The 26,000-nt window shown below is 43.0% G+C and overlaps 1 protein-coding gene across 2 annotated transcripts in view; it reads left to right on the forward strand.

Annotated features, from left to right (window-relative positions):
- The window catches only part of LOC129332829 (cytochrome P450 2J5-like), a 55,803-nt gene that overhangs the window by 17,900 nt on the left and 11,903 nt on the right, over nucleotides 1–26,000 (forward strand). For both annotated transcript variants that reach the window (XM_054984108.1, XM_054984109.1), the window contains 5 exons: nucleotides 2,145–2,305; nucleotides 8,968–9,144; nucleotides 13,914–14,055; nucleotides 14,950–15,137; nucleotides 21,956–22,097. In XM_054984108.1, the coding sequence (XP_054840083.1) occupies nucleotides 2,145–2,305; nucleotides 8,968–9,144; nucleotides 13,914–14,055; nucleotides 14,950–15,137; nucleotides 21,956–22,097 (810 nt within the window). The remainder of the gene's footprint in view (nucleotides 1–2,144; nucleotides 2,306–8,967; nucleotides 9,145–13,913; nucleotides 14,056–14,949; nucleotides 15,138–21,955; nucleotides 22,098–26,000) is intronic.

Consider the following 26,000-nt stretch of genomic DNA (forward strand, 5'->3'; position numbering starts at 1 on the left):
GGTTGTTGGTGTCTGCCACTGCTGCTTCAAAGCAACAGGTCCAGCTCAGCTGCTGTTGTGCAGATGGTAGGGCAACACAGTGCCCCCTGTCCATGGCACCAGCTCTCCCCTCTGACTGGGTGGAATGGGTCCTGCCATGACTCACATCCTTTCTGTGAAGGCAGGAAGGTGATTCATGTCCAGAGATGATGGGTTCGGGCACCAGGGGCAGCTCATGAACTGCGGCACATGCAGTTGTCCTGCATGGTGGCCCCAATCAATGGCACCTGCTGTTCCCGCCAAGGAAGGGGGAATGGGTCCTGCAACACCTTCATTTCCTCAAAGGCTGGATGGTGGGTCATCTTGGAGGCAGCCTCTGCTTCGACATTCGAGGGGCATCCAATGATCCACACATGTCCAGCTGGTGTGTTTTGTCCATACTCTACACCACGCGAAGTGCAGACAACACCATCAGACCCAATGCCATGAAGTACCGGAGCTGGTGAACATACATTGGTGTATGTTGACACACCAGGATGTGTATTTTTGTGTACGAGGCCTCCACATACACCAACTTGTCTTGCTGGTGGAATTTCTTAGCAGATTGTGGCTGGGTCATTTTGGTCTGCGGTGGCCAACATCATCACCCACCTTTTATACCTTCCAGAAGGTACCCTCCAGGAGGCCTGGTAGGTAGGCACATGGGGGTGCTGCTGGCCAGTGGCCAGACCCCCTGCCCCCTCTGGGGGAGGCAGTCCCACACCGCCTCCCCTAGCCTGCCAGGCCTGGCAGCTGCCAACACAACCCACCTTCTGGCCTCCGACAGGAAGAACAAAAAAGTAGGCCTAGTAGGCAGGCACATGGGGTGTGCCATCAGTGAGTGGCCAGACCCCCCACCCCCTCCAGGGGAGGTGGCCCCACACCACCTTCCTTAGCCTGCCAGTCTCGGTGGCCGCATTCATCACCCACCTTCCGGCCTCCGCCGGGAATAAAAAAAGGTAGGCCTGGTGGGTGGGCACATGGGGGGTGCTGCCAGCGAGCAGCCAGACCCCCCAACCCCTCTGGGGGAGGTGGCCCCACATCGCCTCCCCTAGCCTGCCAGCCCCTGCAGCCACTGACATCAACCACCTTCCGGCCTACTCTGGGAATAAAAAAATTAGGCCTGGCAGGCAGGCACATAGGAGGTGCTGCTGGCGAGTGGCCAAAGCCCCCACCCCCTAGAATCGATCACTTGTACATGGGGCAAAAGGCAATTGGTGGCTCCCATTGTGTCAAATGGGAGTTTCCTGGGGACATTGGATTTGGGAATGTATAACTCAAAGATACGTATTGCAATCTTGACCAAACTTGGGTGATGGCTGGAGGGGAGCCTGCTGAACACTCCCTGTGAATACGGGCTCTCTAAGTATAATGGGGGCCACTCTGGCACTGATGAACAACGAACAACGAACACATTAATTAACGGGACATGTTTGTTTCCATTCATCTGTTCGTGTTCGGTGGCAGCAATGAACAACGAACAGCATGTTCGTGGGGTTTTTTTCCGTTCATGCCCATGTCTACTCAAGACTACACCATGTATTTCACTATATGCATAGTTCAGAATTGTCAAACCTGCCTACAATGCACAAGCCTTTATTTTCAAAGGACTAGAGGAAGACAGGGAATTTTATATATTAGAAGCTTCTGCAGGGACAGCAAATGAGAAATCTAGTGAAATAGAGAAAGAGGCGCTACCATTCTTTCTAATCTCTTCAATTTTTATTCCTTGTTTGTCCCAGAATGCAAATATCAGGCTTACTTCCTGCTACTCCTCTCATCAGCCAGATAATTAGAAGGTTACATTCTCTCCTTCTCCCCCTCCCACATAAATCGCCAGTACTGTAACTTCCTAAATAAATATTCTGTTCTCCTTTAATGCTAATAGTTTAATGCATTGATACTAATTAATGCTAATTTTGTGCTAATGCTTTAATGCATAAAGAACCCAGCTGGGTTATTTATGAACAAAAACTCACTGTGCCAACAAATTGTTGTTTTCTAACTTTTAAACCAATTCTAGGATTGTGCTTTTCTTTGCCTACCTCCACTATGAAATTCCACTCTTTCAGTTCACAGGAGAGGCCGAGCTCAATTTACTACACTGTGAATATCTTTATTTTCAGAGCAGCCATTTGACCCTTCTTTGTACATTAGAAATTCAGTCTCCAACGTGGTCTGTGCTTTGGCTTTTGGACACCGGTTTTCGGTTGAAGATAAAGAATTCCTCATGTTGATTCATGCCATTGACTACTGTTTAAAAATTCTAGGCTCCTTCTTTGATGCTGTAAGTAATCCATTTGTTTCCTATTGGGTTCAAAAGCACTCATCTAGATTTTCTATCCCTCCAAGCTTTGGTTTAGACTGGAGATGCAAAATTATCTCATTGGTTTGGCTCAAAATTGATGGTTTGACTGGACTCATTTAAAATTATGAGCTAATTTTTCTGATGAACCTTGGAAGATGAAAGACATCAATGTTAGCATTAAGATGGTGGCTGTCTGGGAACACACAGTTTTGTGTGCTCCCAGGCTGGGTTCTGTTTCCTGGGCTTAAATGCCAGGAAGGGTTATGAAAAATAAACCCAGCCCATTTCCTAATGATAGAAGTTGCTCCAGCTTCGCGTGCCAAGAGGAATATCAGAGGATTTGGGGGATCTTTTAATTAAGGGCTTAATGATTTTCTGTGTCCTCGATGTGTCAACATCAGAGTAGGGACAGAACAAGGCCAACCAGAAGGCTGACTAGGTTTGCTATGTAAATATCTATCCATAATATTTTTCTGGGCTCTCTCAAGAATTATTTTTTCTCTTCTCTCATAAGAAACTAAAAAATAGAGCTACATTTTATTTTATTTTTCTGAATGAAGTGAGCCAGTAAAACCACAACTCTCCAAAGAAAAATAAAAATACAGTTGCTTACTGCTTATTTTGGACTTTGGACTTTGGACTTTTGGACTTTGAATTCCAAAACATAATTTGGACACTGACCTAAAAACTATTTTGTTCAACTTGTTTTGTTTTCACTTTGGAATGATAAAGCCCATGGACCCTAATTTAAAAAGCCGTAAGTATAAAGATTGTTTATACTTTAATTTCAGTGTCTTAATATATTCCCCCCCTAGTTGGAATGAAGAGAAAGACACAGGCGTTGAATCTAAGGGCTACTTTATTAAATTAACCTCAACATTAAACATTAAACCATAACTGGGGCAAAGGGAAAAGCGGTACAGGTCAAGCCATGGGGTCACCCCTGGACCTCCACCTTGACCTGCCTGGGTGAGCCCCAGAGCCCCAGGTGTGAGCCATCCCTGGGGATGTCCAGGAGACCTGGCCAGCCAGGCAAATTGGTTTCCCACTTTCAAGCTCCTAAGCCTCAGCCATACGGCAGTGAGGAAAAGACTTGCATATGGGGTTCCCCAAGGCAGTCTGCCCATGCGCGCTGGCAACTGTCACAAGCAGTACCAGCTTCTCCTAGCAGACCCCTCTTCCCCACCAATAGGGAAGTGCCAAGGGTGCTCACTTGCCCGCTGCCTGTCACCAAACTCTATCCCGCCAGTGACATCACTAACAAGCACCACCCTAGCCAATTCCCTCACTCAAGTCCTGGTGCAAGGTAGGCAAAAAACCCCTCATTCCCAGACCGATTTGGGAAAAGGGGGAAAAATTCCTACCTGGCTCTGAATACAGCAACCGGCTACTCCTGCACCAAAACAGGGTGAGGAGGGTGAGCTGAGTGTTTTGAAGCAACTAAAGGCTGGGCAGGTGGATGTGCCTGAAGAGGCTACTGGCTCTGCCCCCTGGCAAAGACCCGGATGGCTGGGAAAAGCTATCTGTGCTCCCTCCTTCCAGTGGAGCAATATATGGCCCCCTGCTTGAGCAGGCAAGCTGCCCGCCTGTGTGGCGGCATTGTTAAAGAAGTAATTTTAAATATATTGAAGAAGATTGTCAACATTTGGTCATTATCAGGGCATTATTTGCTTCCCCCCCTCCTATGCTTTGATTTTCTGCTCTCAAGTTTTCCTAAAAAGAAATGGAACTATATAATGGACCTTATCTTGCTCCGCTATCTGGTCTAACTTACTGTTTTTGGATTACAAAACTTCAAAATTATTTATTTATTTATTTATTTTGCTGTTTGAACTATAACATACTGGAAATGTGCATTTGCTGGGTTGCTGTTGGAAATATTCTTTTCCTTATTGTCTTCACTCTTTTTAATAAAAAAAGAAAGAAAATGGCTGAAAACTCAAAATAAGATATAACTCTGGAAGTTTACAAACTGAATCATATTGCCACATGTTGGCGGAGAGTAAATTGAACTATTGGATTATTCTAGCTACTTGGCTTGAAGAATGAACTGACTTTCCTTTTTTCTTACTAATCAACTCTAAGGATAGACCTTTTAAGGTATTTAGGCAAAGAAGAAGATAAGTCAAATGTAAGAAAATGGTTACAGCCATGAAAAAGCCTAAAGCTGGACTAATTTCAGAAGATGTTACAGATATAATATCTCAAAAAAATCTCTTCTTTTTCAAGACAAATTAAAACTATGTAAAAGGCTAAGGGTATTCAAGACCACTTTCTACCCTGGTACATCTCCAGAGGGCACTGATATGGAGTGATGCCCAGATGAGGAACCCAGACCTCCAGATTGCATGCCACGGTGGGACATCCAGGCCAAAATCAGGCACAGAGTAGGCAGCAATGCCTGCAACCACCTTCACTTAGCTGGGATTCATAGCAGAGCAGGTGGCAATGCTCTCCCTCCCTTCACCCAGCTAGGATCAAGAGTGGACCCGGTGGCAATGCCCATCCCTCACCTTCACCAACCTCGGATCCAGAGCGGAGAATGTGGCAATGCCTACCCCCGACATTCACACAGCTGGGACCAGAAGCTGAGCAGGTGGCAATGCCCACCTCCACTTCATCTGGCCAGGATCAGGCATGGAGCAGGATGCAAAGCCCGCTGCTTCACCTGGCCTTGATCATATGTGGCAACTATACAAGGAAATAATTGCCCATGTTGTAACTTATGTCTACAAATTTATTCCTAATTATATACACGTATATGAATCAATTAATGGATATCATAGATATTGAGAATAATCTGTCTGATAATTCTGTTTGTATTATTGATTTGCTAACATCTAGGGAATGCCCACAAATGGAGCGTCTGGTGGGAGTCTTTGACTATAGTAATATGGCCAATCCTATCAGACAGATTATTCTCAAATATTGGCCATTAGTGGAAGACATCCCGGGTTGCCAGAATCCCCCTTTAATAGCTTACAGGAGAACACAAAACATCAGGGATCTTATCATTCATTCGGATTTGTGTTATAACAACAAGAATTATGTTATGGGACTCCCTTCAGGCTTGCATAAATGTGGGTGATGCAAACAGTGTTCCCTAATTATGACAAAGGAGGAAATGGAACAGCTGGGCATCAGAACCACATGTGAATTTGTTAACTGTAACACGGAAGGTGTAGTTTATCTAATAAGGTGTCCTTGTAGGCTTTTGTATGTGGGAAGCACCACCCGTTCCATTAGAATTAGACTGAATGAACATCAATCACGAATTAAAAACAGGGTAGAAGAAGCTCCACTAGTCCAGCATTACTTTGAAAAAAAGCACAGCGAAACTGACATGCGGTTCACTGTGCTGTTTAAGGTTAACATCAACGCCCCTTTAATTGCTACAAGGGAACTGCACAGGAAGGAGACCTTTTGGATTTATAGGTTAAACAGCATGACACCCAGAGGCTTGAACATGAGTAATGATTTTTCGTGCTTCTTGAGCTGACACGTTTGCCAGGGCTGCTTTAATAACAGTCTCCTAACAGTAAGAAGGCGTGGTTGGAAGCTTGCATAAAGCTCAATGTGTAAATAGAACTAATAACGACACAGGAAATGATTGTATTAGTGGTTACTGAAGAGATGATTGGAGAATTCGTATGTGAGTGTTGTTTATAACTTTTGTATATGTGTAATTTGTAATTTATGATAACCACATATTCATGTTTTATGGATTTACTGTATTTTCACAGTGACTGTAGTCTTTGAAAAAGAGATTTTTGAAATGGGTGTGTTAAGGATGTAGACCACCCATTAGAGGAGTTATTATCACAGAAGAACTGATTTATTACACAAGGGATGACCAAGGACCTTTCATTCTGTGAATTCTATGGTCAACTGTTATGTTTCATTGACTTTGTTGGAATATCGGGTGTCTTGAAGATTGAATAGCATTACAAGGACTGGTGTTTGTATGGTGCTAATGAGCATTTGCACTTTATTCATATGTGCAATTGAAATGATAAGAAGCACTTTGAGCACACAGCACTTTATTGTTATTAATGTAGAGAAGATAATAGACACCTGAGCAAATGTAATTTCTGACTTGTTGTTTTCTTGCATGTGGTTTCCTTCCTATGATATTCATTAATTGATTCATATATGTGTATATAATTAGGAATAAATTTGTAGACATAAGTTACAACGTGGACAATTATTTCCTTGTATAGTTGGTACTCTTTACCACATTGCTCTCTGTGAATTGGATCATATGTGGAGCAGGTGACAATGCCCGCCCCATCACTCACATGGGATCTGGTGCGATGCAGGAAGCTATGCCCACCCCCCTCATTCACCCAGCCATTTTCAGGTGCAGAGCAGGTGGCAATTCCTGCCCCCCTCCTACACTCAGCTGGGATCAGATGTAGAGGAGGTAGCCATGCCCACCCTGCTGCCTTCATCCAGCCAGGATCAGTGATGGAGAAGGAAGGAATGCCTGCCTGACCACTCTGATTTCTAGAGCCCGTAATTTTTTCCCAAAATGGGCTTTGTGGCTAGATAAAGTATAAATATGATTCTATAAATTAATTTCTTTTTTGTATAACATGCAAATCTTAGAATTTTAGAAAAAATAGAAAGACCTTTTTTGAATAGGTAGCCAAAAGTAAAAAAACAAAACAAAACTGAGAATGGCTGTAGTTGAAGTAGATTAACTGTAAAGTTAAAATTTTAAAATGTTGAATAAAAAATGCTGAGTTAACTCCAGATCGCCAGCCACCACCTGGAGATTGGGAAGTAGGATTGTCAGCTTCAGGTGGAATTCAGGGAAGGAAGGGACCGCAGCTGGATAAAATGGCATAGAGTCCCCTCTCCTAAGCAGCCATTTCCTTCAGGGGAACTGATCTCGGTGGCCTGGAGATCAGTTGTAATTCCAGACCTCCATCACCACCTGGACATTGACAACCTGCCTTCGATGATAGGTTGCCCTGCAGCCTTTCTAGAAGAAGTTGCTACGCAAAACTCACAGTTGAAATGGCTGCATGTAATGTAGAATTTACACTCTGTTGTCAATGATAATGATAATGATAATGATAATGATAATGATAATGATAATGATAATGATAATGATAATGATAATGATAATGATAATGATAATGATATGGGGCGGGCATTACCTCCTGATCCATGCTGGGTGAAGGGGGATGGACATCGCCTCATACTCCACTCCTGATCCTGATCATGTGAAGGAGGTAAACATTGTCACCTGCTCCTCTCCTGATCCCAGCTGGGTGAGGGGGGGAAGCATTGCCACCTGCTTTGCTTCTGGTCTCATCTGGGTGAAGGGAGGATGGGCATTTCCTCCTGCTCTGTGACTGATCCCGGATGGGTAAAGGGGGCGGGCATTGCCACCTGCTCCGCTCCTGATCCCAGCTGGGTGAAAGTGGAGGATGGGCATTGCCACCTTCTTTGTTCCTAATCCAAACTGGATGAACGTGCAGGACAAGCATTGTCATCTGCTTTGCTCCTGATCTCAGCTGGTGTCAATGCCGGGGGCGGGCACTGCCATCTGCTCTGCTCCTGATTCCAGCTGGATGAAGATGGGGGTTAGGCATTGGCACCAGCTTTGCTCCTGATCCTAGCTGGGTGAAGGTCGGGGCAGGCATTGCCCCCTGATCCTAGCTAGGTGAAGGCGGGGGTGGGCATTGCCACCTGCTCCACTCCTGATCCCAACTGGGCGAAGGGGGGTGAGCATTGTCTCTTGCTCTGCTCTGGATCCCAGCTGGGTAAAGGTGGAAGGCAGGCATTGCTTCCCTGATCCTAGCTGGGTGAAGGTGCGGGATGGGCATTGCCACCTGCTCTGCTCATGATCCCAAATGGGTGAAGAGGGGGGTTAGCATTGTCTCCTGCTCTGGATCCCAGATGAGTGAAGGTGGAGGGCAGGCATTGCCGCCTGACTGCACCTGATTTTGACCTGGTCTCACCACAGCATGCTCTCTGGAGGTCTGGCTGCATCATCTGGGTTTCCCTCCACAGCAATACCCTCCAGAGGTTCACTAGGGTAGGAAGTGACTTGTCTTGAATACGCTTAGCTTTTTATACAGTAAGATTAACTGAGTCAGGAGTCCAGCAGCTGACTTAAGGTTAACAAAATTGATAGCAGCATAAGCTTTTGTCACTCACCACTCACTTCCTCACATTCATGAAGTGTACATAATCTTTCCAGAATAAGCTTAGACTAGAATTAATTGCATTATTCTTTAAGGTGCTTTTGTATCTCTGACTGATTTTCCTGCAACTGAGTACCGTGGCTACTCCTTTGGAATTAGGAGCACTACATTTTATGTTCAGGCTTAGTTCTAAGGACTCAGAAAAAGCTGCGGGTTGTTCTGCAAAGTAGTTCCTGAAACTTGAGATAATCTTTTGACAACTTGCTTTATTACTGAAGTGTTCCTTCAGAGACTGTAATCAAGAAAAGAAGTGTGAAGCACTGCTTAAGCTTTTCTATTCTAGCCAGTTCTGCCATTGATCCCATCTTTCACTCACTGAGGACAAAAGTAATTGGTATAATCCAGGCCCTGATGGTTCTATGGCCAACACAACTAAGCTGTCTCATAACAGTGACTGGGATTTTGCTTCCTTTTTTCCTGTAGATGTCTGACATATTCCCAAAGCTCATGAAATATCTACCGGGACCTCACAAGAACATACTTGCACATGTAGCTTCTGTACGATCATTTGCAAAGAAGGAGATAGAAAAACATAAGGAGTATCAGGCCATGCACGACCCACAAGATTTCATTGATTTCTATCTGCTTCAAATAGAGAAAGTAAGTAGTCATGCTTTATGTGAAGTTAGATTGTGGCAATCTCACACACATCAACAACGTCCCGCCTATCCTCCAGGGCTCTGAACCAATCCTAGTGATTTTGGCCTTATGCAAATCTAAGTGATTCTCAGCCAGATCCCATAGAACTCCACTGGATGTGAGGGGTGTGAACGCCTCAGTTTAAGAGAGTGAAAAGAGATATTTTTTCCTCAGATGGGAAATTGCTGCTCTGGATAAGAGTGTCAACTTAAACAGGGTTTTTATTAGGCTTTTAGTTAGGATTTGAGTCAGGATATGGAAGAAACTTGTTATAGTGGGGCTAACAAGTACCTTGTTAAGGGCCTGTCAAACCTATCTTTTGTGTACAGGTTCTGTGAACTGGGTCTTAATGAGTTAAAGGAGCAGTCTAGAACCTGTACAGTAACCCTGTCAGTTGTGGAAATAGTTTCCTGTGAACCTTAAATGCTGAGGGAAACTTTCTGAAGAAAAAGGAATCAAAGGATATACCTACCTTCATCATAACTGACATCAACTATTTTGACAGGTGTCCTGCCACCTTTTTGAAGAGACATACCAACACCCTTTTGCACTTCCCCCCAGACATTCTACTCCATATGACAGGAACTTAACTCCTCATGAATGAGGTCTACCCCACACATAACCCTGATTGTGTCATGTGATGTTTCCCTCTGAAAGTTCTACCCCATGTGACAGAAAATAACTTTTGAGAGTTATCAAAGAGGTTGGGACAAAAGAAAGAAAATATTTAAAGTTACTGGATATAACTAAAAATATGAATTAGAAGCACTGGTATAAAATTTAATAAATCAATTAGAAATACAACTTTAGATTTAAAACATCCTCAATATGGTTCTACATATATGTACTAAAACACTATATATATATATATATATATATATATATATATATATATATATATATATATATAATAAAATTACTAATATAAAGAAATAAGAGTACATTTCATTGCCATGTGTACAGAACCACAAAAACAGATGTGTTTCTGTCCAAACGCCTTCCTAGGTGGTATAAAAATGTAACAAACAGTACCCCATCAATATATTACACAAAACCTAACGTAGTACACAATAAACCTGGAATGGAAAAGAATGAAAAAGGAGACAAAAATGTGTAATGGTTATATCTGGATACCTGGCTGAAAATCAATATAAGAAATATATTAGATATATTAAATGTATGTTTAAACATCTAGTTCTTCAATGGTCTCCATGCTGACTGGCTTATTTGAACTACAACTGGATTCTTCCTATTGAGTGGAGAGCTCAGAGCAAGTTCACAAAAAAGTCACTGCCACAAACCCATGTCCAACTCAGGCTTAGGCTGACCTTCCCCTACCCTGATGTAAAACTTCTCCTCTTTAAGCCTATGATACTGGGCTGGGAAGCCTCTGGTAGCAGGGTTGGTGTTAAGCTTCAACTTTCCTTCTTGTCCCACCCTTAAGAAATATTAAAAATGGTTACCCAGCCAAGTCTTAGTAGGGAACAGATCAGTGGTTTGCACTTCCCTTTAGCAGAAACTGGCACACAAGGCTTGGGGAGGTTCAAAAGGTAACAGGTTTATTTACAGTAGGTTAAAGTCAAAAGGCAGGTACGCAAGTGTTTGAACTGAAGAAACAGAAAGGTTTTTGTACAGGAACTTCACTGGTGTGAGGCACAAAACACTTGGTTTAACACTAGGTTGCTGGCTTCTTTCAGAGCTTGACACTGCTTCACAGATGTTACACTTTATATACTCAAACACAAACACAGCACGACTTTCCCTCCTCTCCAGACTTAAGGGTGCTCCACTGAGACAAACCCTTCCTAGATACTGGGCAGGCGTTATAGTTACGAGCTATAACCCTGTTCCTGGCACTGAAGGGGATACTCCTCTCTACCCACTCCCTTGGCCCTCTATAATTCCCAGATCTCTTGAGTCTAAGTAGGAGTTAGTGCTGGTTTTCCCCACTCTAGTCCTAGGTCTAAAAGTGTTTCACTAACATTATTTCCTCTCACAGAGGATTCTCTGGCTGACCCTCTCTGGTCTAAAGCCAGGCTCCAACTCCCTTCCACTCTCTTGTTTTCCCTCCAACTCCAACTGACAGCTTTCCCCAATATTCCATCCCTAACTGCCATTTCAGGCTAGCTGCATGGGGGATGGGGGAGGAAACATGTCAATCATACTTTCACTTCTGGAAATCTCAGCATCTGAAGCTGAATCCATCACAGTCACACACCCTATTCTCAGTGTTTGGGACCTGTCACCCCACCCCCACTTGGCATCTCAAAACCCATTCCTATTGATCTATGGCAATAAGACAAGCTCATTGGATCACCTGCCAATCTCGTGGGGTCATATGGGTCAAGGATAATTTCATTTCAGGTGTGAGTTTTTGAAACCTTTATATCTGTTTGTTTTATGATCTCTTGATACAAAAGATTAAAATGAGATCCCCCATCTCCAGCTACTGAGTCAGTTGTTAAAAATGTTATGGAGTGGTTATAAACATTTCAGTCACTCAGAAAGTTTTAAACGTCTGCAGTATGCAGGTATTGATAGTATTCTATAGAGTTCATAGAAAAGAAATGGAGTAAGTCACATTTTCCAAGCACCAAGTAGTAGGTAGGTTCCCATGTGTGTATCTATCCGAACTTCATTTTTGTGCAGATAATTGTTCCTTCGCTTTTGTGTAATTATCTGCAGTATCACACAGCAGTCAATACAAGAAGAGCAAATGGGTTTTCTTGGGATATGATAAGAAACATGGCAAAGAGAAAGGTGTCTGCGATGAATTGATCATCCCTTAATTTCTATCCCAGCACAATCTATTGATTAAGTTAAACTCCTCATTAGAGAAAATCAGGACATCTCTATCATGAAGCTGTGTATCAACCTAATTAAAATAAAACGTTCATTTGCTCTCAGAATGAAGTTGGGGCAGGGGGATATGAACACACAAGAAAGGGGCTCATTTCACCAGCTTTCATTCTGGTTCCTCATTCCTCCAATGCAGCAGCACATTAAAGTATAATAAAGAGATAAAGGTTCTGTAACTGTATGTGTGTGTATAAATGTGAATTTCCTTAAAGGAACAAAACCCCAAGAGATGGAGAGTTTATTGTCCCATCAGCCAAGATTTTAAAAGCTTTATTGACCTTGGCAGAGGACCTTCCATGACCCACATAGCGTGGGTGCACCGTGCACCCTTATTTCTCAGTAATCAAAAAGTGATTTGGGAACTCGAAGGCACAGAAAGTAGCACTGCTCTCTTCTAATCTTCTTTTCCTCTTTAGCGGGGTCAAAGAGATCCTGTTCTAATCTGTTTCTAATACCAGTATTCAGATGTCTGCTGCTCAAATATCCTCACATGCTGTAACACTTTATGCAGTCCACTGCATGCAAGATTCTCAGTATGCTCACCCATGGAATACATACTTGCTGCTTATATGGGGAAACGCGAAAAGTGGAGAAAATTTAGGTGAGGTGTCTGAGTAGGAAAAGGTTCAGAAAAAGCATACTGTATCACCACATTTGTGTGTGATGTGCCAAACAGGAGTCAAATACAAAGGATCTCTATCTACTCCATAATCAATTAATGCAAGTAAACAAACAACAAAGTCTTGTATCATAAGGATTTTTGTAGCATAATTGTCATGTCTGCCCCATCCATGCCATTATTTTCATGCTGAACCATATTTCAGTGATGCTGTTCATTATTTTCTTGCTGAACCAGTGATGCTGTTCTGAACCATAGTTCATGCTGTAACTTGATGTCATATTGCCAATGCCATAACTGTTTCCTTTCACAGGCTTATTGAAGCTCCAAGTGTCTTATCTAATGAACTGTAGAAACTCTCAGTGCTTCTGACCTTGTACCCCGCTCACTCCCAGGCACTGCTATGTTACAACTTCAATCTCCTGCTTTCTCAGTGTCTGGGCTTGATAGTACAAATACGTGAGACATTGTCAGGACGCGTTCGCGCCAAAAGTCCTGTTTGGCTGATGGGAGGGGGAAGGAGTAAATGTGTGAATTAAGAGAACGGGTTTTCCCACATGGTGTCAAAATTGGTTAGTCTTAAAGGTGCTACTGGACTCTTTTTGATTCCTGTCAAGTTGATCCTTACTGCTTAGTAGCTTACCTTGCTTCTGAGTAACCTTATGGACATATCTGAGGAAATTATTTGATTTCTGAATAAAACCATTTAACCAAGAACCTGGATTCTTGCAGCAATGGTACAGGGATCTATCTGCCATAGCCTGTCATCTTTAGCCTGACAATAATCTTCCATGAACTAGAGTCATTATCACCAGATGAATCATGCTATTGTCAATGAATAGATCCATGTTTGTGTGTCAAACGATGTAATCTTGTACAGAATTTTTCCAATCTAAACACATTTATTTCCAAGGAATAACTCTATAGAAAGGCATTGTTTGTGTAATATATAATCTCACATACAAAGCCTGGCTGTGCGGATTCCAGGTAAGTATCGCATAAGCTACTGCTTGAAATAACAACTCATATATTAAAAAGTGACCTCATTTGATCTATTCATGAGATTTCACAATGAAATAAAGAGATGATATAACTCTCTCCCTTTCCTCTCGTATCTTGCTCATTATCTCCTTAGTTCCAAATGGTCTGGCCATTTTGGAGAGCTTTATCTCCATGACTAACCCATGGATCAAATCCCTTGACAAAATGCCTAGAATTTGTTGTAAATCTTCTCTTTTCTTACTAACTACAGAGCAAGAATGACCCCAAATCTACATACAATGAAGAGAACCTGGTTCAGTGTATTTTGGACCTCTTCATTGCAGGAACAGAAACTACCACCACTGCTTTGCAATGGGCATTGCTCCTCATGGTAAATCACCCAGACATTCAAGGTAAGAGAGATTTCTGCACTGATTCAGGAAAAGACACACTTATTTTTTGTCTTTTTTAGATAATGAGTTTCTTAAATTTTTACATTGGGTACCAAATTGAACAGCACAGTACAATTCTATGCACTCTTACCTGGCAGTAAATGCCATTGAATATAGTGACACTTACTTTCAAGCAAACCTGCAGATGGTAGAGCTATAAAACAGATAAATGTAAAAGGTAGTTGCCTGTGCGAGCACTGAGTCATTACTGACCCATGGGGGGATGTTGCATCACGACGTTTTCTTGGCAGACTTTTTACGGGGTGGTTTGCCATTGCCTTCCCCAGTCATCTACACTTTACCCCCAGGAAACTGGGTGCTCATTTTACTGACCTCAGAAGGCTGGAAGGCTGAGTCAACCTTGAGCCAGCTACCTGAACTCAGCTTCTGCCAGGATTGAACTCAGGTCGTGAGCAGAACTTGGGCTGCAGTACTGCAGCTTACCACTCTGTGCCACGGGGCTCCCTATAAGACAGGTAGATAACATGAAACTACAAAATAAATCCAAATAAATAAATCCATTTGGGGGAAGCCCCTGGAGAGGATAGAGCTAGGAGAGGGGAAGGAGATCAGTAAGAATGTGATGTCACAGAGTCCACCCGCCAAATCAGCCTGTTCCTCCATGGATATTTATCTCTGTAGTCTGGAGATGAATTCTAAGATTTTTGCCCCCATTTTGAGGTTGGCACATACGAAATCGTAATATTATAGGATGTTGCAGCTTGCTTATATTAAAATTTTTATATTTAGGTTCTTTGAGCAGAATTCTAGGGAATAGTTTCAGAGATTTATTGACTTCATTGAGATAAATGGAATGCCCAGGATAACACTTCATTTTTTTACTCTTTTCCTCAGAGAAAGTCCACAGGGAGTTGGAAGATGTTTTGGGTTCTTCTCGATCATTCAGCTTTGAGGATCAAAAGAGGTTGCCTTATACCAATGCTGTGATTCATGAAATCCTGCGTTCCCACTACGTCTTGTTAACTGGGGTCCACAGAAAATGTGTGAAGGATGTGAATATGTTTGGTTTCATCCTTCCCAAGGTATGTTATAGTTGCACTCCTGCTTCTGAAGAGTGTTGTGCATCACAGGTGGCCCTTAAGAAATAAAACCCTTTTGAGACTTCCTCTAGAAATTTCTGAAAGGCAAAGATAGGGGCGTAGATTTTCCAATTTCTCTGGGCAGGGGGGGCGGGGGGGCAGAGGCTAGGCCAAAGGCATTGCTATATCCGGTCCTTAAAAGAACCAGGGGCTCAATGACATCATAGGAAGAAGCCAATGAAATCACAGGGAGGGGCTTCCATTGCCACTATCTGTGGAGGCAGGGCCATGGGGGATTTAGGGAGAGGCTCCACAGAAATTTAAGGGGACCCCCCTAACAATGCCCCTGGGCTGGGCCAAACCTAGGAAAAGGTGGGAGCTGGCCAGTGTGATGGGTGGTTGGAGCGTTCTGGCTGGTGTGAGTAAGTTCTTTATTATAGGAATTCCATACTTTGATGGGAAAGTGGAGAGATAGATTCCTATTTACTGATCTATTCCTGAGGTGGAAGTCCTGAGATTAGCAATCTACACATCAAAGGATAGTTCGGGGCAGTAAAGGAGTAATCAGTAAACAAATGCCCTGACCTGTCTATCTTTCTAGCTCTCTGATTTCTGCCCCTCTGAAACCTAAGGAAAGGGACAGCGTTAGAAGTGGAGTATTGTTGTTGTTATGTGCCATCAAGTTGCCTCCTACCTATGGCGACCCTATGAATGAAAGACTTCCAAAAGTCCTATTATTAACAGACTTGCTCTGATCCTGCAAACTGGAGGATGTGGCTTCCTTTGTTGAGTCAAACCATCTCATTTTAGGTCTTCTTTTTTCCTACTGCCTTCTACTTTTCCTAGCATTATTGACTTTTCCAAAGAATCTTGTCTTCTCATGATGTGACCAAAGTATGATAGTCTCCGTTTTGTCATTTTAGCTTCTAGGGAGAATTCATGCTTGATTTGATCTAGTACCCACGTTTGTCTTTCTGGCTGTCCATGGTATCCACAAAACTCTCCTCCAGCACCACATTTCAAAGGAATCAATTTTCTTCCTGTCAGCTTTCTTCACCGTCCAATCTTCACATCCTTACACAGTAATGGGGAATACCACAGTTTGGATCTTGGTTCCCAGAAAGACATCTTTATCTTTAGGGATCTTCTCTAGCTCCCCCACAGCTGCTCTTCCAAGTCTCAATCTTTTTCTGATTTCTTCATTGCAGTCTCCCTGTTGGTTGATGATTGAGCCAAGGAATAGAAAATCTTGGACAACTTCAATTTCCTCATTGTCACCTTTAAAATTGTGTAATTCCTCAGTAGTCATTACTTTTGTCTTCTTGATGTTCAGTTGTAATCCTGCTATGGTGCTTTCTCCTTTAACCTTCATCAGTAGGCATTTAAAGTCTTCACTATTTTCTGCCAGTAACGTGGTGTCATCTGCATATCTCAAATTGTTAATGTTCCTTCCACCAATTTTCACTCCACCTTCTTCTAGATCTAATCCAGCTTTCCTTAATATATGCTCTGCATAGAGGTTGAACAGGTAAGGAGATCTTATGCATCCTTGTCTGACACCTTTGCCAATTGGGAACCATTCTGTTTCCCCATGTTCTGTCCTGAAAGTAGCCTCTTGTCCAGAGTACAAGTTGTGCATCAAAACAACCAGATGTTGTGGCATCCCCATTTCTTTTAACGTGCTCCATAGCTTTTCATGATCCACATAGACAAAAGCTTTGCTGTCATCTATAAAACACAGGCTGATTTTCTTCTGAAATTCCCTGGTATGTTCCATTAGCCATCGTAAATTTGCAATGTGATCTCTGGTGCCTCTTCGCTTTCTGAATCCATTTTGAAATCTGACATTTCTCATTCCATATATGGTCAATGTCTTTGCTTTAGAATTTTTGAGCATCACTTTGCTTGGATGGGAAATTAATGTTATAGTTTGATGGTTGCTGCACTCTTTGGCATCCCCTTTTTGTGGAATTGTAACGTAGACTGAGCGTTTCCAGTCTGTGGGCCATTGTTTTGTTTTCCAAATATAAATGGGAGCCAAGCAATTATGTTGCAATTATGCCCAACAGAGGCCTTACAATCTGACTGTTGCTACACTGAAAGTGAGTGCAGCCAGCCAGGGTTAAACTACTTAGTGTGAGCCATAGCCATAAGTATTTTAAGGCAGCGTATAAATTCTTTTTTATATAAAATTTATTTTTATAAATATAAGCCGAACAGAGAAAGGAAAATAAAAACAATAGCACAATTATAATTACATCAAAAGAAAAAGAAAAGAATACCTATGGCCAGAGGTGTTCTTTATGGACGAGGGCTTGTCCCCTCTTCCGATCAGCTGCTCTGCCCCATTTGGTCCCCATTTGGTCCCCTGCTTTCCTGCCATTGGCTCCGCCCCTGCAGCCAGGGCTGCTGAACTCAGGAGACCAAATCCTGGGCTCCCTGGTTGCCAGTCTGTGGGCCATTGTTTTGTTTTCCAAATGTAAATTGGAGCAAAGCAATAATGTTGCAATTATGTCCAACAGAGGTCTTGCAATCTGACTGTTGCCAGCCATGGTTAAAGTGGAGCCAGCCAGGGTTAAGGTCTAAGCTACTTAGTGTTCTTTCCCCACCTATCTCTTTTTTAGATCCATTACCCCATTCATGTCTCTGAAGATCATTATCTTCTTGAAAATTGAAAATGGATTGGAAAACATATTCATACAATTTTTTCTCTTGCATTGTTTGGCGCATATATTGTTGCTAGTCTGTAAAACTTTTCTTCCAGGAACCTGAGTTTCAAAACCATATATCTTCCATCAGAGTCTCTTAATTCTTCTGTAACATTTATTTGTAAATTGTTTATATAAACTGCAACTCCTTTTTTAAATTATAAATTCTTAATACACACAGAAATACATAAGAGCAAAAAACTGGAACAAAGACCCATGGAAATTGTAATATGATACAACAGGAAGGGTGAACAGTCCTGTGCTTCATCTGCCATTATAACTGAATCCCTCATGTGAGTTTGTCACTGCTTGCCCCTCCCCAGTCAAATCTGAGGGGGACTTGAGCTGTTCAGCCCCCATGTAGTTCACTGTTTGCCTGGGGGGGGGGTCTTGAGCCCCTCAGCCCCCCCATAGTTTACACCTATGGGCAAAGAAACCTTGCCTGTTTTCAAACAGGGGGCAAATCCGACGGCACTAGGGAATTATAACAGATCTCCACATGACAGCAATCAGTTCTCCTGATGGAACCTTCCCAAAATCTCCAGGAATTTGCCAAGCTAGAGATGGCAAAGCTACATGGCACCTAGAAATGTCATTGTGGCACCCAGTCTTTTCAGCAATAATTGTATGGTAGTATCTCTCAGAAATTGTCAGTGGAGGCACAAATGACTGGGTCCAAACAGCTTGACCCTTTCACATCCTAAAAGGCAATGCTTCAAATCATGCCATCTGCATTGACAAACCCACGTGGAATGGGGGAGCAGAGTCGGTAATAAGGAGAGGAATACGTCAAGATTGAGTGAAAAGCTGGCTGCGTCCAAACCAAAGCTTATGGATCATTTCATATCAGAAAGTTTTGTTTTATGACATCAATATGAATCTGCATGAAGTTCTTATCATTGATTATCAATATGTTGATAACATCCCAGTCTATATCTCTGTATCCAAATTTCCTGGTGATGCTGTAGAGATCTTGAGCCACTGCCTGACTGCTGTGTTTAAATGGCTAAGAATGAACAAATTGAAACTGAATCCTGACAAGGCAGAGGTAGTGCAGGTTGGGAAGCCCACGCCTTGAAGGCTATTGTACTTTCCACCTTCAATGGGGTTCAGATCATCCCTGCTGAGTGGTTACAATTGTAGGGGTTATAGTAGATCCATAATTAGTGCTGGAGGTTCGGTTTCGTTTTCTCAGCCATGCCGGACGTTCCTCTCGGCTGGTCCGGGAGGAAACGACCGGGCACCCTGACCGGGCGGCTGATCCGCAAGGATTAGCCCCCAGGACTCCCAGGGAGGGAGCCAGGGTCCGGGACGCGGCGGGAAGAACTCCCCGAAATCAATGCGGGGGGGGAATTGCCCGTTTGTCCCTATGGAGGCCGGCAGATGTGCGCGGCGCCTCGAGTGCCGCCGGGCAACGAGAAACGGCAAGTAAAAGAAACAGGCGGAAGCCTGTAAACAAGCGAATCCCTTCTGTTCTACAAGCGTTTGTGAAGGAGAGGTTGATCTGAAGAAGACTCGCTCTTCCCCTTCGTGGAGTTCCAGAATTTTGTTGGCGCCCCCCCCCCCCCAAATGGCAGCAAAGAAGCAAAGTCCCGCTCTCGGTAAGTCAATCTCGTCTACCTTGCAGAAAGGGGAGTCGCTCGAAGAGTTGGTGCGCAGGGCGGTGGTGGAAGCCATAAAACCCTTTGTTGACAAGCTGAACGAAACTGATCAAAGGGTGGGCTTAATTGAAAGCGAGGTGAAAACCATTAAGGCAGCAGTGGGGGGGGGGCAGAAAAGTCTGCTCTGGAAAGTGCGTCACTTGTGAAGGCTACAAAAAAGGAGCTGAAGTTGGTGGAGAACCAGCTGATCGGGCTACAGGTGGAACGAACGCAGACAATTTTGCGTCTCCAAAACGTGAAAGAGGAGGAAAATGAGGATCTGTGGGATTTGGTCTCGGAACTACTGGCGACACCCGCGAGGACGACTAAAGAAGAGGTTAAAAGCGCCATTTTGGAGGTCCGTCGGGCTTCTTCAAAATATGCAACAAAGCGACAGTTGCCTCGTGAGATCATTATTGACTTTTCAACTAAAAAGATTCGGGACACCATCCTATATAACTCATACAATGCGGATTTGGACTTTATGGGTTTGAAAGTCAAGATTTTGAAGGACGTTCCATTTCTAGTCCGGAAACAGCGTTTTAAATATAAAAAGTTTGCAGCTCTTCTGAGGGACCATGGAATAAAGTACAAATGGTTATTCCCGGAAGGAATATGGTTCAGATATAAAGATCAGGCCTATAAGATATTATCAGAAGATCAACTAAAGGATTTTGAGAATAAAAACCCAGAACTCTGCTGCACCAAGAACGAAGAAAAGGAGGAGCCGGAGGGGGGGGGGAGGAGGAGAGCATCGCAACAGCAGTTGCACAGAGAGAATTGCGTCCGGGACCTAGAAGGGGGAGGAAAGTTTAATCAGAATTTGAAATGTTTATTTTCTGTATGATTAACCACTCCATCATTATTCTATGGAGCTATTTTTGTATTATGACAGTATGAAGGGAAACATTGAAGTGTAGTGTTTAGTGTTTGTAGTTCATCCCCCCCCTTTTTCTTTTTCCACCCCCCTTTGTCCCTTCCCTCTCCCCTTTCCTTGTGATAGTCTGGTGTAGTGTTTTGCAGTTATGAAAAATAAAAAAAATTATATAAAAAAAAAAATTAGTGCTGGAGATGGAAATTAATGCAGCTACCAAAACCCACTTTCTTTCAAATGTATATAGTCCAGAATTTAGTCCTCTACCTTGTCTCTGTGTTCTGGACACCTAGATCCATGCTATGTTGACCTCGTAACTAGACTATCGTCATGCACTCAGCATGGATCCCCCCTTGAAGTTAATTTGGAGACTCTAGTTGGTACAGAATGCTGCAGATCAGTTATTATCAGGAGCTTCATGGAGCTTGCACATCACACCTGTTTTGCTGCCATTACATTGACTGTCCGTCAGCTACTGGGTTTGATTCAACTTATTGGCTATCCCATACAAAGCTCTTCCTTCGGCTTAGACCCTCATACCACTTCTTCGATGCTCTACCTTGACAGCTTTGTTCATCTGAGCAGAGCCTTCTGGGGGTGCTGTCCTGCAAATGGGCATGATTGATGACTGCTTGAACACGTGCATGCTTAGCACACTGAGACGTATTTTCTTGCAATTCTGTTTTTGCTTGGTGGACCAGATGTGTGGCCCCTGATGAAGTGATATTGTGAAACAAGTGTGATTATTCAGCAGGCCCCTTGTCAGATGTGTGTGTGGGGGGGGGGTTCTTCTATTCTTCCCCCTTCTTCATGGCTCCACCTGAAAAAGAAAGAAAAATGGATTACTGGACACGTGACCTGAGGGCATGGCTGCCTGAAGCTTTTCTGGCTGGGAGAGACAACACAGCTTTGATTAATGACTGGAGATGCAACTCCAGTTGATAAATAGATCTGGATAAAGAGGGATTGTCGATTTATTCACCTGGGCTTCATTTGACAGCTCTGCTGAAAGTCTTACTGCCCAGATTTGTTCTGTGGTGGATGGAAATTTGTGGCTGTTTGGAGATGCGGATAAAACATCAACTTGCAACTGTGATTGGAATCCAAAGGCAAGCTACCCTCAAGTCTTAAGCTACTAACTTCAAAGAATTAATTAGCTCTACAACACAATTTCCACCAGATATCCAAATACAGAACAAACTCCGAAAAGGTATCTGGCTGCTTTTTGTCAGAAAGTCGATAAAAGATCAAGTTTGTTTTGTATTGCTGGTTGTATGCTTTAGCCTGATTTCACTGCATTGTCTTCTACTTATATAAATATGTGTTCTGCTTTGTTTAAATATATCTAATACTTCATGCTTTGTTTCCGATGTTTATAAACTCTGTCCTATTACATTGCTTATTAGATATTTTATTCTATTGATACATTAGCTTACATTGTGTGATCCCCCTTGAGTCTCAGTGAGAAAGGCAGACTATAAAGTAAATAAAAAGATATTCCTTACATTTTCACATTTCTCTTATCCAAATGAAATGCAATGTTTACTTTTCTTTGTTGTGCTCTGGATGCTACCTGAGTCGACATTTTTTCCCTTGCAGGGAGCCAGTGTTATTACTGATCTCCGCTCTGTTCTTCTTGATCCTAAAAAATGGGAGAAACCTCGGGAGTTCAACCCAAGCCACTTTTTGGACAAGAATGGACATTTTTTGGAAAGAGAAGCATTTCTTCCATTTGGTGCAGGTAAAGGCAGAACTCTGAACTTGTTTATGATTGATAGCCATGTTTATGACTTGGTTTGAAGGACAAACAGTAACGGAATTATTTTCCCCATATATAAGATGTTCTTAATGCATCCTGTATATGCATTACAAGTATATGCCAAACATACTATTTTTGCAAGGTATGATTTTTGAGGGGAAACAACAGGAAGTTAAATTCTGTTGACCAGAACTTGGACATTATGACAAACTGGTTTCCTTTTTTGCTTAACATTTGCTGGGATGCTGTACCCCCCCCCCATGATCATTCATACCCCAGAAGCTCTTGGGGTTGCTAGCCCTTGGCTGTGTTATGATAAATAAGTAATTAAATAAAACATAGTACTCCTACTGTAGCCCTGATGTCAGGTCTAGTTGTGCTAATATACAGAAGCTTATCTACAGCGGCTCAATATTGGTAGGTAGTTGGTAGTGCTTTACTTTCATCAGGATCTTTTACACTGATTAAGTGAACGGGAGTTGTAACAGGATAAGCATCTTCCATCTTTAGGAACTTTATAAAATCTTTGATCGTTTGTTCTTGATCAAGGAGAAAACTTCCATCCTTATCTCTCTGTATTTTCAAGCCTAAATAGTGTGTCATGTAGCCAATCCTCTTTAATTCAACATATTGGCTCGGTTGCTGTATTATTGCATTGCTGTCATCTGGATGCTCATATGATAGGATCAGATCATCCACATAAGTAAGAATGTAGGTCCGTCTGTCATGCTGGCATTTGGTAAAGAGACATAGGACTTTCTTCTCTTCTCTGGAATCCTGCTTGAATTAGTAAGTTAATCAATTTATGGTTCCAAGCTCATGCAGCTTTCCTAAGCCCATAAATGCTCCTGTGCTGCTGGCATGCAAGTTTCTCTTTGCCTCTTGGTATGAAACTATGGCGTTGCTGCATGTAGATGTCTTCCTCTAGTTCACCGCGTAGAAAAGCAGTTTTCAAATCAAGATGCTGCACCTACATTCCTCTATTAGCAGTGACACTCAGAGTCGGACCACACGATACGAAATTTCACGTGAAGGACATGCGAAAGAACTAGGTCTGTCTGGTTTTACCATCCCGTGTATCTTGCTAACTCGTGTCTGATCTTCTGCTCCCTGCATGTTTACATATCAGAGCGGCACGAGTAGTCAATACCATAGAGTCACCAGTAAGGAGCAGTGATCCTGTTGTGAAGCAGCAGTAGGCTTCTGGCTAAAGCACGTGATATCACGTGATATCACAGATCACATTTTTTCTGCTTTCCTTTCACCGTTTCGTCTGGCTGCCAGAGTGCTCTTTTCCGCATCATACAGGTAAGTGTGGAGACCAGCCAAGGCCGCTGCCAAAAGAGCAGCTGTCACAGCCCCTTCCTGCTGCCCTTGCCCTCCTCCCACCGCCGCAATCCTGCCTGCCCGCCCCGGCTCTCTCCTCCTCCCCTCACCCCATCCCGCTCCCTCCACCCACCCCAGAGACCTGCGCACCACCCGTCCGCCCTCCTCCCGCTCCCCCTGTCCCATCCCCTTTCCCCCCCCCCCCGAGAGGCCCAGCCACCCCCGGCAGTTTGATTCCCCCCCCCAGTGACCAAAGATTTGACCACTGACTAAGCTGACTAATAAAGACTATCCAATCGGATAGGATGCAGAAATAAAGGATGCAGAATCCTAAAAAAGCCTATTGAGGGGGAAGCATCATTGTATGACAGCAGTGGAATGTGCTTGTTTAGTTTTAAAACATACGTGTCAGTATTAAAACTATGAATGCTTGTAATTCTGTAATGCATTCTCTTCCAATGTAGAATATACTTTTGACCATATTTACAGAGCAATTTATTATATATATCCATATTTAGTTAAATATGTAAACTGTAAACAAACTGTAATAAGTTTTTTTTCTCTCCCGACGTTGCTGCACAGGGAACTGAAAAGCAAAAACCCAAGAATTTTTGGGACGACAGAAACGTTTCCCAATATAAGGTCTTCATCGAGTACTGAGACAGGAATGATACTCCAGCTCAGAAAATTTCAGAGCATTTATTGTTTTAATACAGAACATCTTCAGTATGACTAAGGGAAAAAAACCCCAGTTTTTAGAACACTGTAATATCGCCGAGCTAGTACGGCCGGACTAATGGGGGGGGGGGGGTTTCTAATATACTTGGCAATTTCCAGAAATGCACTTCTTTATTAAGTGAACAACAGCAACAAAAAAGATCTTTTCCGTGAAATAACGCATGACCATGTCTTCTTTAATCTGTGGAAAGAAAAAAATGCTTTAAGGGATGTGAATTGATTTGAGAAAACTTTCAAATGGGTGAGATTAGTGAAACCAACAGAAACCAGTGACAATGCTAGACAATGACTGCCAGCATGCTTGAGGCTCCAATTGATGAAATTGGAGTGAGAGGCAAGCAATAAGTGATGTCAGACACAGGTTGGACACTTGTCCGTTTCTCTCACGTTCTGATTGGAATTGTAGGCATACAGGTCTTACAGCTTCGGTCTCCATGTAATTGAACTTTGCAGAAACCGCCACATACACACCCAGTGGAGGGGAAGGGGGGGCCATGGCAACAGCACCAGGCACGCAATCCCCTCCCAACCGCTTGTTCTCCCTCCCACAGACTGCCAGTCTGTAAACTTCACTTATATAGAGGGCCATGCTTCAAGACAGGACGCCTACATTTCCAATCAGAACGTGAGAGAAACGGACAAGTGTCCAACCTGTATCAGGCATCGCTTGTGGCTTGGCACTCAGATTTTTTTATTATTATTATTATTTCTGATCTGTGTGAGTAGATTCCCTTCGGATGGCAAATGACATGCAAGGCGTTGACGGTAGCAACGTGAGGGAAAACTTTTGTCATGCCTGTACAGTTAAAAAACTTTCCCTGCCTTCCCAGAAAACACTAGGGAATGCATCACGAGCAGAGACTTTGCAACGGTTTTATCTTTTTACTGGGGGGAGGGAAGGGTTGGAAATGGGAGCTGTGTGGTGGTCTTTCACCAGCAGGTTCCTCTGAAATAGCAAACATTTTTTGCTTGTGCTGCAACAAACCTTAGGCACGTTGGTTCTTGGTCCAGAAGCTTATTGCTTTGTCTTTTGCCAGACATCGTCGCTCCGCATCAGTGACTGTATTATGGGAAAGAAGAGATAGTACGTTGAGTGCCAATTTGGCAGCAATTAATTTCCCTTGGAAGGCTAAAGATGAGATTCAACTTTGATCCTCCCCGTGTATCTGCACGGCACTTGTACCCCACTCAATCCAAAGTGAATTGTGACGTAAAATTGAAGGAAACACGGTAGTATGAACACTTGACATTCAAGTGCAATTTGTTACTTCAAGCGTAGCCGTAAGAATCATGAACAGTGGCCACCCAAGCCAAGGAACATGCGACGCCTGACACTGCTTGTTTTTTTTTCCCCACCTTTGTTCACATTTCTATGGGAAATGTTCTTGTTTAGAAGGGAATTGACCCTGTTCTTGGAGCTTTGTTCACCATTTATTTGGCTTTTCTGTAAACTTCAATTGATTGGAGAGCAAAATCGTAAGACAAGGAGGCCTACATTTCCAATCAGAACTTGAGGTAAGCAGACAAGTGTCCAACCACTGTCTAGCGTCACTTTCAGCTTGGCTCGGGGAAACACTGGACAGAATTAGGATAGACAGATAGCATTATCACAATTCACACAACTAAATCAGACAAGAATGCAGCAACTAGCTCATGCTAGAGTTGCTTCCACAGTGGTGTGATCCAAAGATCCATGATCGAAAAGAGTATGTAAACAGGATGTGGAGAGTGAATTGTATGACATCACATACCTTTCGGTCTGAGCCTGATCCTCTCTGCGTCCATCATGAACTGGTATTCTATTTCTTCTGCCAGATCATA

The sequence above is a fragment of the Eublepharis macularius genome, chromosome 6, assembly GCF_028583425.1.
Source record: "Eublepharis macularius isolate TG4126 chromosome 6, MPM_Emac_v1.0, whole genome shotgun sequence".
NCBI classification, from domain to species: domain Eukaryota; kingdom Metazoa; phylum Chordata; class Lepidosauria; order Squamata; family Eublepharidae; genus Eublepharis; species Eublepharis macularius.